The sequence below is a fragment of the Piliocolobus tephrosceles genome, chromosome 8, assembly GCF_002776525.5.
Source record: "Piliocolobus tephrosceles isolate RC106 chromosome 8, ASM277652v3, whole genome shotgun sequence".
Classification (NCBI taxonomy): domain Eukaryota; kingdom Metazoa; phylum Chordata; class Mammalia; order Primates; family Cercopithecidae; genus Piliocolobus; species Piliocolobus tephrosceles.
This window is the reverse complement of record NC_045441.1, coordinates 125062378-125085324: the sequence shown is the minus strand read 5'-3', so window position 1 is coordinate 125085324 and position 22947 is coordinate 125062378. Positions and strand designations below refer to the sequence as shown.

The 22947-nt window shown below is 35.8% G+C and overlaps 1 protein-coding gene and 1 non-coding gene across 2 annotated transcripts in view; one reads left to right on the top strand and one right to left on the bottom strand.

Annotated features, from left to right (window-relative positions):
- The window catches only part of MTPN (myotrophin), a 52438-nt gene that overhangs the window by 15844 nt on the left and 13647 nt on the right, over positions 1 to 22947 (top strand). Inside the window, exons 2-3 of the mRNA XM_023190039.2 lie at positions 12608 to 12721; positions 13548 to 13631. Of these exons, the coding sequence (XP_023045807.1) occupies positions 12608 to 12721; positions 13548 to 13631 (198 nt within the window). The remainder of the gene's footprint in view (positions 1 to 12607; positions 12722 to 13547; positions 13632 to 22947) is intronic.
- Positions 3435 to 3541, bottom strand: LOC111524805. The gene has a single exon (XR_002725876.1). It is a non-coding gene; the product is annotated as a U6 spliceosomal RNA (small nuclear RNA).

Sequence of the window (22947 nt, the reverse complement as noted above, 5' to 3'; positions counted from 1 at the left end):
GCTTCTAAACCTTCCAAAGAAGAAAAATTGTGTGTATTTAATAGTAAATCAGCTGAAAACTAAAACTAAAATTTCTATAATTTGAATGACTGAAGTAGTCATTTTTGAAAGAAAAAAATACCTAAGTTGAAGGTTGCAAGTAAATGTATAGATGGGCTAACAATACATAGCAAATGTATTGTTACTCATTATTTAAAATGAGTTCATATTTATATCATTGAAAGTTTGATGCATTTGGGAGGATGACATCAGCAAGAGAAAGTTCATTTGGTGTGACGTTAACATTTCAGAAAATATGTCAAGTAAGAGCAGGTTGATGTTATAACTTAGTCCTTTCAGACTTTCTTTCTTTCTATTGTGCCATCTATCTGTTTTTCTGTATTGTAAAGTTCCAAATAAAGTATTAATGTATGGTCACCTTTCTTGTTTGCTTTGCCCCGTCAGTGGTAGATTTTACATATAAACCCATTGCTGTGTTGTAATTTATAATTGTGGTATTGTTTGACACACTGATATCAGTCCCCAGTACAGTAATATGTGATTCTTTTTTGCAAAGTTATATCCTAAATAAGGACTTTTAACCTGGGGGATTGGGTAGGGAGGAGGACAAAGAGAATTAGGAAAGGAGGGACTATATTGTAACATTCATCTCAAATGGATCTGTCATTTTTATTAAACACTGCAGTCTTAAGGAATTCTGAATTCCCAGTGGGGAAGAATAATACTTAACTGTAATTGAAATTATTGGGGACTTCGACTCAACTATATAGAATTTTGTAAATTTAATACTTTTGCTGCTTGCTATTGTCAAGTGTCCAATATTTAATTTACATGCTGTGGTACAAAGTGGTTACACATATGCTAATTTAGTCTACTGTTTGTTAGGTAGCTTTTGGGACACTGATCTCTTGTGACAGTACGGTATGTACCTATGCCTTGGAACTCAGTGGCAGCAATGCAGCAATGTGTACATACCTTACAGATCAAAGGAAGAGTATTATTTGTTTCTTTTCACCTGAAGAAAAGCCTAAAAAACATTCTGTGTAGGAGTCGGCCATTTCACTTAGAAGTAGCATAAAGAGTACTATTTCATTGTAGTGTTTATTATTCAAATAAACCTAATGCTATATAATAGGGGCCTGTAAGAAGTACTAATCTAGTGAATAATCCCCACCAAGCCACACTGTGGAGGAGCATGAAAAGATTTTGCTGTTGAAGAGAAAATCTGAAACTGTTGAAAGCATACCACTTATTTGTTAATATGTTTGTGTTTCATTTTAAAACTAGTTAGGAGAGTAAGGGAGAAAAAATTGAAAAAAGCTGGGAAAAATCGAGTGAACAGTGGCAGTCTTTTAAAAACCATGTAATTTCATATTAATTTAACCGCCTCCAGATTGGTTTTTCACAGATTTGGTTTTGTCCATAAGTAATATTCTTGCCATTAATAGAATACTTTAATATTTTAACCTTTATTTTCAAAATGGTCTGCAATTCTAGTATTGAGTTCTTTGCTCCATCAGTAATTTAGAAGATTTAGTATTGGTTTGGTTGTATGTGTTTTGTGTGTTATTTTTGTTCGTTCATTTGTTTTTTTTTTTTCTTATGTTTACTTTGTGCTAAAGCTTTTGGTATTAATTTTGCTTTATTGCATTAGGATTAGATAATGGATTCTATAAGGTTTTAGACTTTGGAATGTACTGAAGTTTGTTCTGTTAGAATTATATTTTATTAATATTCAGTGAAATAGTAACATACAATTTCCATAGAGCACAAAGTTAATATACATTAACAGTCTCATTAATTATTAATCATGCCTGCTATGTCCTTACCTGCCAAAGACTGAGATGATTATCATAGTCTCTCTGTGCAGTACTACTTTTGTCAGTTGTTTTCTTGCCGTTCTTCAGACAATTCATAACTAGCTTCACATTTTTTAAATGTAAAATGAACATCTTTCCCACTTACTTTTTTTGCTTTGATTCTGCTTTATCATGTACTAATATTACTCTTCCTAGCTTTTTAGATTTATGTGCCGTGTGTGTGTGTGTGTGTATATATATATATAAAATTTTTTTTTTTTTTTTTTTTTTTTTTCTGAGACAGAATCTCGCTCTGTCACCCAGGCTGGAGTGCAGTGGCTGGATTTCAGCTCACTGCAAGCTCCGCCTCCCAGGTTTACGCCATTCTCCTGCCTCAGCCTCCTGAGTAGCTGGGACTACAGGCACCCACCACCTCGCCCGGCTAGTTGTTTTTTGTTTTTGTTTTTTTTTTTTTTTTTTTTTTAAGCAGAGACGGGGTTTCACCGTGTTGGCCAGGATGGTCTCGATCTCCTGACCTCGTGATCCACCCGTCTCAGCCTCCCAAAGTGCTGGGATTACAGGCTTGAACCACCATGCCCGGCCGTGCCTAGTATATTTTTGACCATTAAAATTTTTTTTTTTCACATTTTCATATTTTGCTTTTAGGTATCTCTCAATAGCAGCTTCTGGTTGGCAATTTGTTTGCTTCTCTTTTTGTTGTTGTTTAACAAAATTCAAGATTCTTCTTTATCTTTAAATTTGACGGTAAGAGCCTAGCACATTGAACCTGTAATCCCAGCTACTGGGGAGGCTGGGGCAGGAGGATTGCTTGAGCCCAGGAGTTCAAATCCAGCCTGGACAAGGCAGTGAGATGTTGTCTCAAAAAAAAAAAAAAAGAAAGAAAGAAAGAAAAAAAGAGGTCTATATCTCAAACTCTCTCCAAATATCATTGCTATAGATAGTTTCTCTCTGTAGTCCTCTGGAATTTGGTGTTCTAAGGAAGCCACAAATATGAGACCAGTCTAATTTAATTTTTTTGGCATTAATGTGATTTTGACTTTTTAATTTTGGGAATCTTTTTGCTTTATCTAAAGAAATTCTAAAACTGTATTTTTGGGAGGGGGGAAAATCAGCTGAATTTTTGCCTACAATACAGTGAGTTCTTACAATCTATCGGCTCAGGCGTTTCCTGAGTTCAGAAAACTTTTTAAAACTTTCTATTCTCGTTCTGGTTCTGTATCATTTGTAAGTTAGAACTTTACACTCCTAATACCAATCATCTTTTTCTTTAAACATTTGTACTACTTTATTACCTCGGTATTCTGGGAAAATTTCTTAAGTTTGTTCTCAAGTCTTTACTTGAGTTTTCTTAATTTGAATAGTGTTTCCCAACTCTACTGACTTTGGTACGTATTTTAATTTTGCAATTGCAGTTTTAATTTCCTTGCTATGTGTCACTTTCTCTGCAGCTTCCCTTTCCTATCAGCCTGCACCTCAGTTTGTTTACTTTGTGTGTTTGCCTGTTCTCTTCTTAAGACACCCTTATTGAGCCCATGTCTTTTGGATTCCATTTTGATTACTCTGTAGATGTTTTCTAAAGTTAAGTTTCTTTTCTTTTTTTTAATTAAAAACCAAAAAAATGGGGACTGCTTCATGAATTTGCGTGTCTCCCTTGCAGAGAGGCTGTGCTAATCTTCTGTGTATCATTCCAATTTTAGTATATGTGCTGCCGAGGCAAACACTGAAGTTAAGTTTCTTATATTAAATCATTTCAGAGGTATGTATTTCCTTAGAGTTTTTTTTCTCTATTTTCTTTTTCTACTACATTTTAGAGGAAATGATTTTCAATATATTTCTTATTGCCCTATGATTAGTTTTTATACACCTACCTCCATATTGGTTTTCTTCATTACCTATCCTTTAAAGGGGAAATACTATCCAGAGTTAGGGTGTGCTAGTAGTTAGGATGTGAAGATTGCCTCTGACCACACTTAAAACCTGCTTATGTACTAGAAGAATCCTAGTGCTGGTGGTTCTTTTATGTTCTCTATTGCCTAAGGCATAACTTCATTCATTACATTGTTTTAAAAAACATGAAATCATGAAGACTGAAAAAGAGAATTTTTTTTTTTTTTTTTTTAAGAAAAAAAGTATTATGCTTAGCCCAAGCTTTATTATCTCTTCATGGTAGCTTGATTAGACCCCTCCCATGCTGGGCTACATCTCCTCTTCTGTATTCCCAAAACAAACTTGTAGCCTGTACCACAGCTTTAATCACTTGATATAATTTAATCACATTGTATGAATGGTTTACTTGTTGTCTTGCCTTTTATGGCTACAAATTCCTTATGGGGAATGACTCCTTTTTCAACACTATCTCAGATGCTTGCCACAATTCCCAAAACTTTATAAGCTATCAGTAAATGTTTCATGAATGATTGAGTAACCAAATTGATGTCTTTGGAAAATATTATAATAAACTATTTAATAAGCATAAAATACTAGAAGGAAAAAACAACTTGGCATTGTAAAGAGGAAAGTATACCATATAAGTTTCATTCATTCTGTTGTTGCAGTAAAGCGGGAGGCAGTACACTTCGTTTATCTTGATCTTAAAAAAAACAGATGTTCCCTTAAAAAACAAAAAAAAAAAAAACAAGCAGATGTTCCTCCTGAATAATACTGACAAAGTAGAAAAATCTTCCCTTGCTTGTAGTACTGTTAAAAAAAAGCAAATAACTCAGTGGGGATAGCCAGGTGGCATATATTAAGCTCTAGGGATATTCCCTGTACAGCCAATAACATTGCTCTCAGAAATTAGATCTAAGACGTGTTCTATTTAATATTTAATTTCTCTTCTCTGGATTAAAAATAGTTGATGGCACAACTATTTTTGTGAGAATTTTCATGAGAATAATGAAATTTTCACCAAATTTTCATGAGAATAATATCATCAGGTTGAATCAGTGAATTTCACCATTTATGTTCTTCAGAGTCAGCTTAATCTAATTCTATACTTTACACTCTAACATCTTAACCCACCCATGTATAGGTTTCAGTAGCGAAGCCAGGCATAGGCAATGATTGTTAGTGTTTCCACAAAGTACATAATCAACCCGTAAGTACTTTTCCCCCAAACTCCAAGGCAAAGTGGCGTCTGTGACCCTATTTTAGGGACATTAAAATACAGAAAAATGTGTGCTTTGGAATCAATGAAATATGGAACTGTTATGTTCTGTAAAATAAGAATTTTAGTGTTACAGGATATTTGATATTTATTGCATGTCTAGAATTAGAATAAGTAAACCATGGTACATCCATTTGATAGAATATATGTATCTTTCAAGAATGATGTCTCATGTGAAAGAATACATAGTGTAATGACAACTTTTTAAAGCAACTATTTTCATAGAAAAGGATTAAACACATTTATAGCAGAGTGGTAACAATGGTTGTATTTTGGATGGTAGGCCTTGCTAAAATAATTTGTAATTTCCAGATTTTATTTTATAAGTGGGTATGTGGTGGCAATGGGGTGGTTTATAACACTTATCAAGGGATCAGTTAGAAATCATGCTATACTGATTTTCTTTTTTTGAAGTTTCTAGACTGTTATAAAGATAATCTGAAATACATCACTGAAATTTGAATGTTTCAAAGATATCCTTGGGGGAATGATGGGGAAGGATGATTGGCTCAAAGTGTCATGAACTAAATCAGAGATCAGCACATGATAGGTCTCTCTGACCCATTAGTGACTCAAATTCAGGATAACAGCAAATCAATGAAAATATTTAGTTGTAGTTACAGTATGTTATGACTGCTAAACACAATTAATAACCTAATGTAAAAATAAGAATTGCTTGTGCTGTGTGTCTGCAAGGGATAGAACCATAACTAGTAAACAGTGAATTTTCCAGTACTGAGAGCAGGAATGGACTGATCAGCAGGGTTCTGAATTACCTTTCATTAGAGATACTCAGTTATAGGTTGGGCAGACACAGGCAAGGATTGAAACATAGAATGGGTAGCTGAATTAGATGACTTTCAGAGCCCCTTCCAATACCGAGATTGTATAACTTTCAGAGACCCTAATAACGTTTTAAAAATACCACTTTTTGAAGTAATAGCTGTTTGGTAGGCAACAGGTTGCATTGTGACAAAGCTGTTATAAGTGTCTGTAGGAATTATTAAAATAAGACTGCTATGCACAATTCACCCACAGACATTGTAGGCAGTATATAAACAAGTAAGACATTGTTCTTTCATTGTCCTTTCTTTAATGAAATTTTTATTAAAGTATATAAATAACAAATACCTGATCAAATAGAGATAAATGTAATGAGATACGTATAAACAAGAACTATGAGGATTAAAGGAAGGCAATTATATATCAAGAATATCAGGAAAATACCAATAATATTTAACTTTTTTAAGTTGAAAAACCTGTCCAGTGCCCAATCCTAAAATGCCACGTGTCTTAGTCCGTTTAGGGTTGTTATAAAGGAATATCTGAGGCTGAATACTTGATAAAGAACAAGGTTTATTTGGTTCATGATTCTGTTGTCTAGCAAAGCTTAAGATTGGGCACCTGCATCTGTGAAGGGCCACAGGCTGCCTCCACTCATGGCAGAAAGTGAAGGGGAGCCAGGTGTGGAGAGATCACATGGTGAGGAAGCAAGGGAGGGAGGAGGTGCCAGGCTCTTATTAACACCAGCTCTCAAAAGAACTAATGGGATAATAACTCACTTATCCCGCACCCAGTGAGAACATTAATCTGTTCATCAGAGATCCCGCTCCCATGACCCAAACACCTCTCTTTAGGCCCCCACCTCTAATATTGGGATCAAATTTCAACATGAGATTTTCCTGGACACACATCAAAATTATAGCACTACACTTTGGCATTGGAATAAATGATAATTAGTTTCTCCTCCAACATGGAACTCACCAACTTATTGATGTAAACTGGTAATGCATTGTCACTTTTTTTTTTTTTTTTAATTTTTTAACAGTAAGAGGAATTCAGGTTAGGACCAAGGAAGACTCAGAGAAGCCAATCTCGGGTTGCCAGAATGTAATCTTAAGACGTTTCTTGGGTTCCATTTGGTTTAGAATTTCACATAGACTTTTCTCCTTTCCACTATAATCTAAATCCTCATCTTACTCTTAGAGGCACCAGAAGTCAACCCATCCTAAAGCATGTTATGGTTTCTATGGTGGTTCCAGATAGAGTGTATGTATTTAATTTACTCACCAGAATATGCTATGAAGTAGTAGAGTTTCATATGTGTATTATGTGTATACATTACATATGTTACTTAGTTTACATGTATGGAGTATACCATATTTAGAGAAAATAATAGCTTCAAAACAACTTTGTTTTAATATAATACAGTCTAGGTTGTGTATTTAATGACTGACAGACTTCATTTTGCAATGAAAGGAAAGAGTTTTAAGAGTAAGGGGAAGCTTTGTATTTGCAACATGGAGACCCTTGACCTCGGCATAAATGGTTATGGTAATAGTGTTGAGGGTGGAAGCCAAATTAGAGTGGACAGTGAAACACTGGAGATAGCAAATATAGACAATCCTTTTGTAAAGTTTAGCCCTGGAAGGGAGGAAAGAGAACAGTAACTGAAGGGCAGATGTCAAGTCCAATGAGAGGTTGCTGCTGTTGCTTTCTTAGTGGAAGAGCTATGAATGGCACATGCTGGAGAGGAGCCAGTGAAACAGGAGAGATTGAAAACACCGTCAAGAAAAGAAATAAACATGAAGTTTCCCCCCCCCAAAAAAAACAAAGAAGGGATGATATACAGAACATAGGTGAGGGATGGCTTTTGATAGGATGAGAGGATGGGTCAGTTCCAAAAAGGTGTGGTAGAAGTTCATGAGGGAGATCATGTCTGAAGGCAGTCTTCTGTATAAAGATGGATATGGGCTCATCTGCTGAGAATGAAGGGGAAAGAGAAGACAGAAGTCTGTTGTCTGTAATAAGTAGAAGAGGTTTAAAATAGTCTCTGTGGAAAGTGGAAGAGCCAGAGGAAAAGGAAAACATGGTAACATTTCCATGTGAGCTAAGGAATGTGTTAGGATTGTGTATCTCTCTTCTCTATCCCCAGAATTTGGGAAAGAAAATTAGGGTTTTGTTTTTCTCTGTAGCTGATAATGTTTTATGAAGTTAGAATGAAGATTACAGAATAGATGACTTTATCTCTGCTGATGTCACTAAGGCCTAGAGTATAGGCTGGAGGCAGGGAAGAAAGGAACTATATAGAGCACTATCTTCCTTTCCTATTTCATCACTGCCACCCATCAAGACTGCTGAAAACCTGGTGAAATTGTCATTCAGCACCCCCTAACCATGGGATCTGCAGATAAAGACAGCTTTAATTCTTCCTTTTCAAAATGGATGCCTTTTATTTCTTTTCATGCCTGGTTGTACTGATTAGAACTGCTAGTGCAACACTGAAGTGTTAAGAACAGTCATCGTTGTCTTGTTCCTGATCTTAGGAGGAAAGCATTCAGTCTTTCACCAATTAAGTATGATCTTAAATGTAGGTTTTTTGTAGGCCAAGGAAGTTTCTTTCTTATCCCAGTTTGCTAAATTCCGATGAGAAATGCATATTGGGTTTTTTTTTTAATCCATTGAGATGATCAATCATACGGCTTTCTCTGTTTGTTAAAATGGTAAATTATATTCACTGACTTTTCGAATATTAAATCAACCTTATTCCTGGGATAAACCCCACTGGGTCATGGTATAATATCCTTTTTACATAGTGTTGGATTACTTTTGCTAAAATTTTGTCTAAAATTTTTCCATCACTTTTCATGAGGAACATTGGCATACAGTATTTTCTTATAACATCTTTGTTTTGTTTTAGAATCAAAGTAATGCTGAACTCATAGAATAAGTTGAGATAACATCTCATCTCTTCCATTTTCAGGAAGAGTGGGTAGAATTGGTATTACTTCTTCCCTTAAATGTCTGGTAGAATTTATGGTGGTGTCATCTGGAGTCTGAAGGTCTCTTTGTGGGGAGGTAATCTGTCTGTCTGTAGACCGATATTGGTACGTTGTCTCTTCGCCCTTTTCCCGATGACGTTGGTAGAGGCTTATCAGTTGTATTGATCTTGAAGAATCAGCTTTTGATTCCTCTCATTTTTCTGTTTTCTGTTTCTTTGATTTTTACCCTGATCTTTATTCTTTCTCTTGCTTATTTTGGATTTAATTTTTTTTCTAGTTTCTTATGATGGAAATACAAAGATTATTCATTTGAAATCTTTCTATTTTTCCAGTACAGGCATTTAGTACTATAAGTTTCTCTATAAGTACCGCTTTGCTAAGGCCCTGCTGACAAGGATTTTTTTCTGTCAGTCACACAAAGCCTTTTCAGTCTCATCATCTTTTTGTCTGCTAAAATACGAATTGTAATGTAAATGTCTGAAGGGATAAAGGAGAAAGTTTAAACTCACAGCTCCATTTCATAGGCATTTTGCACTCGTATTAAGAGTGCAAGGGAGGAAATAACATTTTTTAGTTTTTGAGACTGAGTCTCGCTCTGTCGCCCAGGCTGGAGTGCAGTGGTGCAATCTCAGCTCACTGAAGGCTCTGCCTCCCGGGTTCACGCCGTTCTTCTGCCTCAGCCTCCCAAGTAGCTGAAACTACAGGCGCCCGCTACCATGCCTGGCTAATTTTTTGTGTTTTTTAGTTGAGACAGGGTATCACCGTGTTAGCCATGATGGTCTCGATCTCCTGACCTCGTGATCCTCCCACCTCGGCCTCCCAAAGTGCTGGGGTTACAGGCGTGAGCCACCGCACCTGGCCCTGGAGGATGTAACATTTTTGATTCACGGAAGTATCTTTGACAAAAATCTTATTGATGATTTATTGCACTTATTTATTTGCTTTGTCTCACTCTAAGGTCTCGTCCAGTTAATCCTGTCCAGCTAATATTAATAGAAAGGAAATGTTAATAATGGGAGGAAAACTAATTTTATCTGAATTGTTAAGCATTCTTTGCCTCAACAACATTTTTGTAGTTGTGAATAAAGACTAAGGTGATATGCCAGTTTGCCCTTCCTATTTAAATTTGATTTTGAATATAAAGAATGTTACAATAAATGTCTTTAATTATTCATATTTCATTATGCAGAAACCTGTCTTAATCCTATTTTGAATAATCTTTTATGTCTAGTATAAGCCAGTACCAGGAATCCACAAAAATAATAGTTAACCTTTATTAAATATAATAGCCTTCATTAAACATTTATTAAACAATGTGTCAGGCACTATGCTAAACACTTTGCATGAGTTATCTCTTCTAATGAAACACTGAAACCCTGTGAAGTGTAGGTATTTCTATTCCCATTTAACAGATAAGGAAACTAAAATTTAGAAAGGACCTGGTCTCTGGTCCCACAACTAAGTGGTAGAGTTGGAGTGCTAACCTGGTCTCCAGTGATTTTAGGCACATTATACATCCTTATATATATCTTATATATATACATTATATTACATGTATATACATTATACATTCCTTCTATATCCTGATTTACAGGAGGCCCTGTTGTAATGCATGTATCAGATACTGACTTAAGTAAACAATCTATTAGAAATTATTGCTTTGCATTATTGAAGTAGTCTTAACTTAGATTGTTTTATCATCTAATATTTCAGAATAGGAAAATGCTTTCTGATGAAACTCTTGATCCTCCAAAAATATATATATTTGAAATACACATGTGGGCTTGAATTTGGAAACACTCTATAATTTAGTTCCCTTAGTGCTTCACTGATACCACTGGTTGCTGTGGAAGACAGTTGATATCACCCTTCTCTCAGAATGCTTAAAAATAAGTGAATTCATATTTGAGTATACCTATTGTGTACATAGATAATACTTATAGATAATAGTTAACCGTATTTCTATTAATATTAGCTAATATGATATTTAAGTGCTTTACATGGATCATGTAGTTTAACCCTAACAAATCCATGAGCTGTCATCTCTGCACATAGAAAGTAACTTGCCCAAGGTCTAATGGTGATGGAGAACCTGCTCGTAACTCCCACATCATACTGGGATAATATAAAGAAGAAAACATAATTTCTACTGTCAAGGAATTTGCATTCTGTTGGGAAAGAAGGCGTACATGAAGTTGTAAGGGTACCACATATTTAAATACCAACTGATTCTTGTGAGTTTTACGAGAAGGAGAGCTTACCATTATCATGGAAAATTTCATAACAGAGTAAATCTTAAATTTGATTGAGGCTTGTAGGACCTATAGTATTTAAATTAATGGGAATGTAAGTGACAAAGGGGAGGGGGAGTTTGGAGTATGTGTGTGTGAAAGAATGGTTTATAGTGGCTGTAAAATGATAGGGCTCCGAACATCTTGATTCAGGGTATGGCTTGATGAGTTGACCAAACTATGCTAAGTGAATAATACAATTCTTGAGAAAATAAACTTTGTTTGTTTGAGCCAGGGTCTCACTCCTATAACCAAGGCTGGAGTGTAGTGGCAGGGTCATGACTCACTGCAGCCTCAACTTCCTGGGCTCAGGTGATCCTCCTACCTCACCTCCCAGGTAGATGGATCACAAGAGCATGCCATCACACCTGGCTAATTTTGTATTTTTAGTAGAAATGGGGTGTTGCCATGTTTCCCTTGCTGGTCTTGAACTCCTAGGCTCAAGTAATGCACCAGTCTTGGCCTCCCAAAGTGCTGAGATTACAGGTGTGAGCCACCACACCCAGCTGAGAGGATAAACTCTTTAGAATGTTTTGCTCCTCAGTAAAGTCTGAACTCTCCTAAGAGGGAAGGGGCAAATACTGAAATAGAAGCAGCATGTTGGTACAGAAAGAGAATGGGTTTGAATCTCTGTTACTAACTGAACCACAGTAAAAAGTTATTTAACCTCTTTCAGCTTTAGACTTTTCATATATTAGATGGAGGTTTTCTCTTCTTGGGGTAGTTTGAAGATTAGAAATAATGGGTGTATCACAGTGCCAGATGTGTTGCAGCGGGTCCATAGAGAAAGTAGTCATCATTTTTAGTCTCTGTTAATCTTCAGTGAATGAAAATGACTTTTTTAGACTTAAGTTCATTTTTCTGGCACTATACCTCCATTCATCACCAGGATTGTCATGTTCTTCTGAAAGCCCCGAGGTCCTTTTTTTATAGCACTTGTATTTTGAAATTATATGTTTAATTATGTGATTATTAATATCTGCCCCCCAACCCCAGATGGTAAGCTTCATACAGTCAGGAGTCTTGTCTGATTTTGCTGACCACTGTCTTCCTACTGTCTAGCACAGTGCCTGCCACACAATTGGGCTTTACTGAATGTTAAATGAAATAAATTCTTAATACCTAATGCTGAAATTACATTATGATATTGATGACCGCCTACATCAAAGTGGGAATACTTTCTTTGAAGAATTTAAATACATGTAATATGAACTGTGTAAAATGTCAGTGCTTGAACTCACTAGTCTGTTGTGGTCACATATTGACATTATGCTGATTGAACTCCTTAGAAATGGAGGACAGTAATGTATTTCATTACATTTATCATTGTATATTGTTTTCAGCTTAACTAATCGTGGCTTGAATTTCCATCATACTGTATGTTAACTCTTGTGCAGAATTTCCTTTCAAGTTTTTGGTTATTTTATTTTGCAAGAAATGTTGTTTCATGAAACACGGCTTTAAGAAAGTGAAAATATCAGGTGCCTCGTTTCACTTCTTCAGTCTTCCATTCATATAAATACTGTTTTCATTTGCTTTTCTTATAAGGGAGAAGATGTCAACCGGACACTAGAAGGTGGAAGGAAGCCTCTTCATTATGCAGCAGATTGTGGGCAGCTTGAAATCCTGGAATTTCTGCTGCTGAAAGGAGCAGATATTAATGTACGTAGAGGACATGACCATTCTTGAAAACAATTTCTGTTAATATGCTATAGGTAATTGTGTTCTATAGATTATAAAATAGTTGTTTGTAGAAACTTCATTCTAAATAAGAATACAGTCTGAAATTTTTGCCAGATTGCCTATAACTTAGAAATACAGAGGTGGGATTTTTAAAAATAAGCCAAAAAACCTGACTTTTTAAAGCTGACAAAAATTGAAGGTTAGGATGTTTCCCCCGTGGCTGTTGCTTTTCAAGTTCTAAAGCTTAGGGAGTTAGCACTCTCTGGGGGTGACAAATGGCTATGATGTAATAGAGCGTAGGACTCTGCAGTCACAGGCTAAACCTGAACGGGATTATTGGTAAGAGGTCAGTGGGCAAGTGGTCAGAAAAGTGCAGTCATCTTCCAACTCTAGCCTTTTGTAGCTTCTGTATTTCAAGGGATGCCGTGCTATCTGGCCCTTTTACCTCGTCATTGGCTGTGTTTTACCCCTGTCTTCCCTTACTGGACCACATTGGCATTTCTACAGTTGTGGGGAATCAAGGCTTAGAGAGGCTAAATAACAGTACCACAGTAAGTGGCAGAGCCAGGATTTGAGCTGAGGTCAAAGCCCTGCTCCCTATGCTCTACTATTCTGACTCCTAAGGAAAGACATTGTTCATGGGCCTGGGTCTCTGGTGGCTCTAAGAGACTAGACACGACTCTGTGGATTGATTTATTTATTTGTAGAAAGGCAAATAGGTAAATCTAGTAAGAGTTTTCTAGTTAAAACTAGAAAGTAGGAAGAAATGAAAAACGGATAAGGTTATCTCTTTATTATTTCGTAGGCTCCAGATAAACATCATATTACTCCTCTTCTGTCTGCTGTCTATGAGGGTCATGTTTCCTGTGTGAAATTGCTTCTGTCAAAGGTGAGGTCAATTGCTAATTGTATTGCTTTTTCTATTACTATGTTTAAGCCAAGTATTTGCTTGTTAATTTATTTGAATTTTGCGTGACAGCAGGGACAGAAAACTGGAAGCAATATACAAAATTGAGGTCTAATACTTGCTACTCAGAATAGCTGGCCCATAAACTGTTACCAGTTTGTGGTAGGTAAGGAGCTTGGGTGAATATAAATCATCAGTCCCTTTGTCAAGAAAATATTTTACACACACAAAAATCAGCTTGAAATAACCATTGTACTTGATGATATAGACGAATGTCATTTTGGACAGTAACGCTTTGTGGAGTGACACCAGGTTCATAACACCACGCTTTGAGTAGCACTGGTTTGAAATGAGTACATTTCATTTTCTGGAATATATGCCAAGCAAAATGGTTTAGAGGTAGTTTGCTGTAAGTAAGGACTCTCCAAGTTATCTGGTTTCTTGATATGCTTAAGATAGTGGTAAATGCGGAGTTTTCCTAGCTTTTCTGTCTTTGCTATTATAAGCCCTTAGATAGAGTTCAAAATCCAGACTCAGAAATTAACCATTTAGTTGCAACCATTCTAGGTATATTAGATGGATCCTACAGATGTTGGAAAGCAAGAAATCTTCAGAAAATATTACCAGTTACAGTATCATCACTAGTATTTAATTCCAGCCTTGTCATTTTATGACCATACTCTGGAAAGTGTTGTTTATAATATTTCATTTGGGATCTTAAGCCCTGCTAAAAGAAGCAAGAGAAAAACAGAAATTAAATGAGTAGATGTATATAAAGCATTTTGCCACAGTGCCTGATACATAACAAGTACTCAATAAGTAGTAGCTTTTATTATAACTAAGGCTGAAGAGGATTTTATGCTTTGTAGTGTCAGCTTCAATAAGATACAAAGAAAATTGGGAAAGAAGATAGCACATTTATCTCTTAACACTTTATTGACAACTTTATAAAGACATGGTTCTAAACATAGTTAATTTGAGTCCTCTAATTAGAACTAGGGTTTTTCTACGCATAGCTTCATGTTAACCACAATTGCTGGATTTCTTTAAATATGTTTGTTGTTTGGGTTTGGGTTATATATCAAGAGCAATTTTTATACCTTACTGATATGAATGATGCATTTGTCCAAAAGCCAAAATAAATGGAAATACTATTCTTTGCCACTAGTGGATCCAGCATCTGTGACAGGGTGTGCTCACAAAGATTTCCAGTCACTGTCTCTTTACTCTTCATCCCTCCCCAAGATCCGTGAAAGGAATACCTTTCAAAGTACCTTTGAAAACTGCTAGATAATTTCATCCCTGGGAAATATTTTTGCTTACTGTATCAAAAACAGATTTGCTGTTTATGAAAGATTTACATAATTTCAATATTGTATTAGTTAGGACTCTGTCTTGCAAGTAACTGAACCCAGCTCAGACAGGCTTAAACAGTAAAGAGATCTTATTAATTTATATAACTGTACAGTTGAGGCACGGCTTGACCCTGTATTTAAGATCCATGACCATGATCTGATTTTTTTATTTTTATTTTTGGCCTGTCTCAGGTCTCTTCCTCAGCATTGGCTTTATTTCCATGGCTTCAGCCTATCTGCTAGCTCTCAAAAGAAATGGAGGACTCCTTCCTTACCCTTCTTTCCCTCTCTTTTCCTGACCTTTTTTTCACTGGCCAAGGGTTTTGTTCTCTGAAAATAAAAACCTCCGTGGGATCATTTTTTGCTTAGGTCCCTGGTCATTTACTCAGTGAGCTGCCCTCAATGTACTCTTTCCTTCTAACCGTATCTCAAACTGTAGATCAGAACAATTTTTCTTTGTGTTAGACCTCTCTCTCCTCCTAGGAAAAACAAAACAGGATATAATTTTTATCCTATAGAGAACCCAAACCATTGTTCTGTATTCCTTATTCCCAAAACATGAGGCTTCAGGTCATTGAGACCTTGTGGTTGTAAGTTTCCATTGTTAAAGAGTTGAAAACATTAAATGAGTTCCTGAAAAGTTGGCTTGATTTGCATATACATTAGGCCCTAAGATGTCATCCCAGAAGGTTCTCTATGTGTGTACTGTGTTGCTAAATTATTGATTGTGAGTTGTCTTACTTTTAACTAGTTTGTTTTTTCTTTTGCTTATGCCCATTTTGTTCTTTTGTGTCTGAACCTTGACTGTTTTTAGCCAAATAAGTGACATTTGGAGATGTTAGTAGCAGACCATTTGTAACCATGTAGAGCTGTTGTATTATATGAAAGAGATTTTCTTCTTACCTTTTTGAAGTCAGCATAGTACATTTTAGTTCTGCTTTTTCAAAATTACTTTGATTTTATTATTGCATAAGCTTCTTTAATGGATACCCTGTAGTTTTTGTTAGGCAGATTTTTTTTTGAAAATTGATTATACTCTTTCAAAAATTCTTAGTTGTTAAAACAGAGCTGTTCCAGTGCATCTTTTAAAAGTTGTAATCAGTGTTTATATTAAGTCTAGTTTGTTCTACCTTTTATCAAAAGTAGAATTCTTATGGATTATTATGACTTCACTTGAAAAGACTTGGTTTAAGAACTTTCCAGATTCGTTGGCATTTCCAATACATTATCCAGTTGATTTATCCTTAGCATAGGAAAAAAGGCAAAATAATAAACAAGGATTTAGAAACTCAGTATGACCACAACTAATGGGGGAGAAATCAGAAAAACAAACATGATTGCTAGAATAATTGAAATCAAACTATATGATATGCTGTATCATTTATAAGTTATAAACCCAAATACTTAGGTATTATTATCTCTCTTTTTTGGATAAGGAAACGATTTATCTCAGGGTGGTCTAACTGCTTGAAAGTCAAATACAATGCAGTGGAATCAAGATTTGTTCCAAGATGTAGGATTCAGCAGCCTGTGTTCTTACTATTACTTGAAATTGCCCTTCAGAATTACTGTCAGGACAGTTAATGAGAAATGGAACATGTACATATCTGCACGTAAAAAAACTTGTGGCCTCATTTTTAATTGGCAAGTTGGTAAATGAGAAAAATGTAGAGATCAACAGATGGGAGGCTTCCATTTCAAAGTTTAGGTCTGAGCACATTCTGTGGTATTCCCTTTTTGCCCCCAATGACAGAAAAGATGTTTTTAAAGTGAGTTGATCAGTATCTGCTTTGGAACAGAAGAATTGGATCCATCAAACAAGAAATTATAAGGAAACCTTGAAAGACAGAAAACAGGCAGGGTAGGGCCAAAGAAGAAATTCCCAAATATGAGCAAGAGAGTATTGTTGCAAACGGTAAGAGCTGATCCAAGGCCACTCCCAGAGGTGCCCAGTACCCCCAAACAACAAATGGAGTGATAACTTGGATGCACTTCAGGAAGAAGCAAATTAAACCCAAAAGGAAAGACTGAGATGCAAAAAGGGGAATGATAAGCAAGAAGTTAGTATGAATTAGTATGTGAATAACTCTAAACAAATATTTAACACTGAAGTTTTTAAAAAATAAGCTGGAACCAAATAAGGTAAATAATATGAGATGATCAAAGCTTCTGGTATTTTCACCAAATCCAGAGTACCTGAGAAACATGGTAAAACTAGCAAGAAGAAACAAGGGAAAGAAGGCAGATAATGCAGCCTCAAGAAGCATCCTAAAAGAGGTAGCAGCAGCAGAGGAATAAGAGTTTGAAGAAGCTGGTCGTTCGTGTGTGAAACAGACACCCATAATAGAAAAGTAGCAACTGACCAGTACAGCAGTCTGTGGAGAGGCCAAGCCCAATGCCTGTTTTTATCAAAGCAATAATAGGCAGCCTGTATAATCATGTGTCATTTAGAATTATAACTATCTCAGTGAAATAAGGTTCCCCTTATTTGCCCTAAAAAATCTTAACCAAGAAGTTTTTGGAATGAAAAGCGTACTTAAAAGGTGGTATTAAAAAGCCCTTCAGTTCAAAAGTTGGCAAACTTTTTCTCAGGCATACCGTTTTTGCAAAGGCATGCCTTTGCAAACCATATGGTCACTGACGTAACATTGCCACAGACAATACATAAACGGATAGGCATGGCTGCCTCCCAATACAACTTTATATACAAAAACAAATACCCAGGCCATAGTTTGCCAACCCCTGCTCTAGCTCATAAATAGTTTGGAATTTATAAGGCACGTTGTTTTAAAACCCTGACCCTCAGTGGTAAGATGATGCTTCCTAAGTGCTACAAGGTGAGTGTATATCCTGCTGGATGCTTTTATTAGACTATGCTAGCACTTTTTTTAATGTAGCCAAACAAGAGTTTATAGGACAGTTATCTGGGATTTTCATTATTCATTACTAAACTGGTCTTTCTGATTAAAATCTTAAACGCTTGAATAATAGCAAGGTTGCACAAACACATTAGAAGGGGTCTAAACATGAAATCATATTCTTGAATAGTATTAGCTAATGGACTTTCCCAAGTTCAGAGTTCATTTACAGTAGTCTCCCTTTTCTGCAGTTACCCATGGTCATGATGAGTACGTTACTAAGATACTTTGTGAGACAGACACCACATTCCCATAATTTTATTACAGTTAACTTTTATTAACGTGTTATAATTGTTCTATTTTATTATTATTATTTCTTACTGTGCCTAGTTTATAAATTAAACTTTATCATAGGTATGTATGTATAGGAAAAAACATAGTGCAGTCATGTGCCATATAATGTTTCAGTCAACAGTGTGCATATGGAGGAGCTGGTGTGAACAAACCTACCTCACTGCTGGTCATACATAATACTTGGTAATGACTATGTTATATGTTTATGTATTTACTATACTAGGCTTTTTATTATTATTTTAGACTAGAGTTTCTTCTACTTATTAAAAAAAGTTAGTGTAAAAGAACCTCAGGCATGTCCTTCAGGAGGTATTCTAGAAAAAGGCATTTTTATCATAGGAGTTGACAGCTCCATGTATTCTCTTGCCCCTGAAAACCTTCCAGCGGAACAAGATGTGGAGGTGGAAAAAGTGATATTGATGATCCTGACCCTGTGTAGGTCTAGGCTCGTGTGTGTTTGTGTGTTAGTTTTCAACAACAAAGTTTTAAAAATTTTTTTAATTAGAAAAAACCTTACAGAATAAGGATATAAAGAAAAAATATTTTTGTATAGCTGTACAATGTATTTGTGTTTTAAGCTAAGCTTTATTACAAAACAGTCAAAATGTTAAAAAACATTTAAAAGTTTATAAAGTAAAAAAATTACAGTGAGCTAAAGTTAATTTATTGCTGAAAAAACAAAATTTTTATTATAAATTTAGTGTAGCCTAAGTATACAGTGTTTGTAAAGTCTATAGTAGTGTGTAGTAATGTCTTAAGCCTTCACCTTCACTCACCACTCGTCTCACTCAGAACAACCTCCAGTCCTGCAGGCTTCATTGATGATGAGTACCTTATACAGGTGTACCATTTTTATCTTTTATACTGTATTTTTACCATACCTTTTCTATGTTTAGATACACAAATAGTTACCATTGTGTTACAACTGCCTGTAATATTCAGTACAGTAACATACTGGATATAGGTTTGTAGCCTAGGAGCAATAGGCTATACCATATATCCTACATGTGTAGTAGGCCATATCATCTAGGTTTATGTAAGGACACTCTCTGATGTTCACACAATGACGAAATCCCCTTGTTAAGTGACATGTGGCCGTATATATTAGGGTTCATTACTGTCTGTGGTTTCAAGGCATCCATTGGCGGTCTTGAAATATGTCTCCTGCAGATAAAAGGAGACTACTGTATTTTTCACAGTTACATATAATTGGACATCTTAATCTAGTTTTGTGCTTTAAGAAAATTCTTTAAGAGAAATAATAGTAGTTTGCCTATAGCGTTAATACACTATCATGTGGCACATTTATTTTTTTTTGAGACGAGTCTCCCTCCATACCCCAGGCTGGAGTGCAATGACGTGATCTCAGCTCACTGCAACCTCTGCCTCGCAGGTTCAGGCAATTCGCCTGCCTCAGCCTCCCGAGTAGCTGGGATTACTACACCCAGCTAATTTTTATATTTTTAGTAGAGATGAGGTTTTGCCATGTTGGCCAGGCTGATCTCGAACTCCTGACCTCAGGTGATCCGCCTGCCTCGGCCTCCCAAAGTGCTGGGATTACAGGCGTGAGCCACCATGCCTGGCCTCATGTTGTACATTTCTAATATTAACATAATACATACAATATTTAAGATTTTATTTTCTATAATACTCATTAAAATTCCATGTAATTTATATAATTCCTTATAATTTTAATAAATAATTTTAAGAAGTTCAGTATTCCTAATCCTAAGGAATACTATTTCTAAATAATCAACTATGGGGTATTATGGGGAAATATCCTAAATATTTACTTCTTTTATCAATCATTAAAGATGTTATATTTGCTATAATTTAGAATTTAGACAGATAAGCTTTCAGTCATTTATGCTGATGTGTTTACACTCCATGCCTTACGTGGTATATACTGCTATTTAAAATGACCTCTCAATCGCCTATAGAAATACGAATTCTTATAAATAAATAGGAAAAGTTGTACCCCAGCATGAGAAAATCAAAATCTCATGAGTTGAGAACTTAATGAAAGTTTCAAAACATTGTAATTAGTTTTATTCTTAGATTACAAAAATAAGCTAACAGCATACGTAATTTGTTATTATAAGCTATCATTTTGTTACTAGTGATATTTAGCATACTGAGCTATACCTGAGAGGAGAAAGCCCAAAAGAACGGCTTTTTTGTTTTCCTTTTTTTCCTCTGCTTCTGTGTCAAAAGAATTTATCTCCTCAGGAAGCCAACTCTAATCTTACAACAACAACTATATGTATATATATATACCACTGATGGTTATGCAACGCTAATTTTAGTGACTCAGCTGCTTCAGACCACTCTGTAAGTTAACTATTCCTGGCTTGAGAACAAAGGTATACTCAACTGCATTCTTACTTAAAGGAAGTCAAAATGTTTTATGTCTTATGTATAATTGCTATAGAGATTAAAAATACTGAAATTCAGTCTGCTGGGGAAATAGAAAAAACCATCTTGTCTGGTAACATTCATGTTTTTGATAAATGTATTTTCTGTGCTTTTTCTTTTTAGTCAAGCAGCCAGTTAGTAAAACTTGAATACCCCTCTCAAGTATCAGCATTGTTGACTCCTCAGGGAAGTGTCTGTGGTGCAGAATGTGCTACTTGAATTGGGAATCAAATTGTGTAAGATACAAGGGCTGAAAGTCAGCCCTTTTCAGCATAAGCAAATTGGTGTGCTTGCAGGCAGAACAAATATTTACTTGAATTCCTATCTGTTACTTGAATTACTACCATACCTCCAATAACATCTGAATAGCTTCAGATATTCTCACGCTCACATTTTAGGAGTATTTGGAACTCCAAAATTCTGTTCCATATAACATGGTCAAGTTGGGTTTCAAAAGAAACTGTGTCATAAAGGGCCTACCAGAATGATATATCTACAAGATTTGTGCCATAAATAACTGAAGAACCAATTGTTAGACTGTTTTGATACGTTTCACAAACATCATACACAATTATGCCCACGGTGTAAGTTCATTGTCGTTAACTATTTAACTTTATTAGACTACAGCACATCACTTTAGCTTCTGTTAGTGATCTATGCTATGTGTTGGGGTGCCACACACCTATACATACACAAGTTTAGTTCTCAGTTCTGCTTCTTAATAACTCTGTGGGTATGAGCAAGTTTCTTACTATCTCAGCCTAAGCTTTCTCTTCTGTAACCTAGGCCTGTACTTATCACAGAGTTGATACGAGGATAAAATAGCTCACAGTTAGATGACATTTCCAATGTACAAGTACAGTTTTGAGGGCTTTGTGTATATTAACTAATTTAATCACCACAGTAGTCTTATAGAGTAAGTATTTTTTTTTTATCCATTTTACCATTGGGGAAACAGGCACAAAGCAATTTAGGAAATTTGCCCAGTATCACAGAACTAGCAAGAAGGGGAGCTGGAATTCAAATCCAGTCAATTTTGCTCTAGAGCCTGTGTCTGTAACCATTACATTATACTACCTCTCAGTGTAGCCAAGTACTCAAGTGAGATAATGTGTATAAGCCGCTTGTTGAAATGCCGAGCACATCATAAATTCTCAGCAAGTATTAAGACTGTTCAGGATTGATGGGCTTCTCAGGAAAGGAAAGACTTGCTGTACAAATGAGGGTTCCCTGAAGAAAATAAGCTTTATGAGAAGAACTTTGTTTCAAGTGTGAACATACTTTTTCATCTGAAACTTAGGATGTGCCGCCTCTTAAGTAATATAACTGCAGCCGGGCACAGTGGCTCACGCCTGTAATCCCAGCACGTTGGGAGGCCGAGGCAGGTGAATCACCTGAGGTCAGGAGTTCGAGACCAGCTTGGCCAACATGGTTAAACCCCATGTCTACTAAAAATGCAAAAAAAATTAGCCAGGCGTGGTGGCAGGCGCCTGTAATCCCAGCCACTCAGGAGGCTGAGGCAGGAGAATAGCTTGAACCAGGGAGGTGGAGTTTGCAGTGAGCGGAGATCATGCCATTGCACCCCAGTCTGGGCAACGAGAGTGAAACTCCGCCTCAAAAAAAAAAAGGAAAAAGTAATATAACAGCTCAGTATCTGAATGTCCTTGAAGAGGAGTGCTTTGAAGGCTCATTTGTACTTTAACCCATCCTCTTAATTCCATGATGAATTTTTCTCTGAAACCTTGAAATGATCTTGCTACTCATGCTAAATATGATTGCTGTAGAGATGTTAAAATCATATTTTTACTAGGGGTACCATAAGAACAAATCTAAGACCATTATATATGCAACTGAAAATGAACTATAGTTAACTGTTCAAATAAGGAATACAACGAAACATAAAATGTGTCTCATTGCTCACATGTGTGTGAGTCTCATTTGTTAGTTTTTGTCATTTAGACAAAGTTTGAGCAGCTGCTTGGAAAGCTTGAAGTATCTGCCTGTTTAGATTGTTTTGACTGACCTTGGGCAAGTTTCTTAACTGAGCTTGAGAGCCTGTCTACAAAATGGAGTTAACAATGCCTACTTCAGGGGACTGCTGTGAGAAAAATGTTGTTACATATTTGTACTGTTACATTAAAAACTCAAAACTGCTACAAAAAATGTAAGGGATGTAACAATCACTGTGTTTTGTATTATATTAGACCTTATAGGGTATCCAGAAATTGTCTTTACTGTCTCCTGTATCTCCTGTATATGTAATTTACTGTATTTACTGTATATGTAATTTACTGTCTCCTGTATCTCCTGTATACG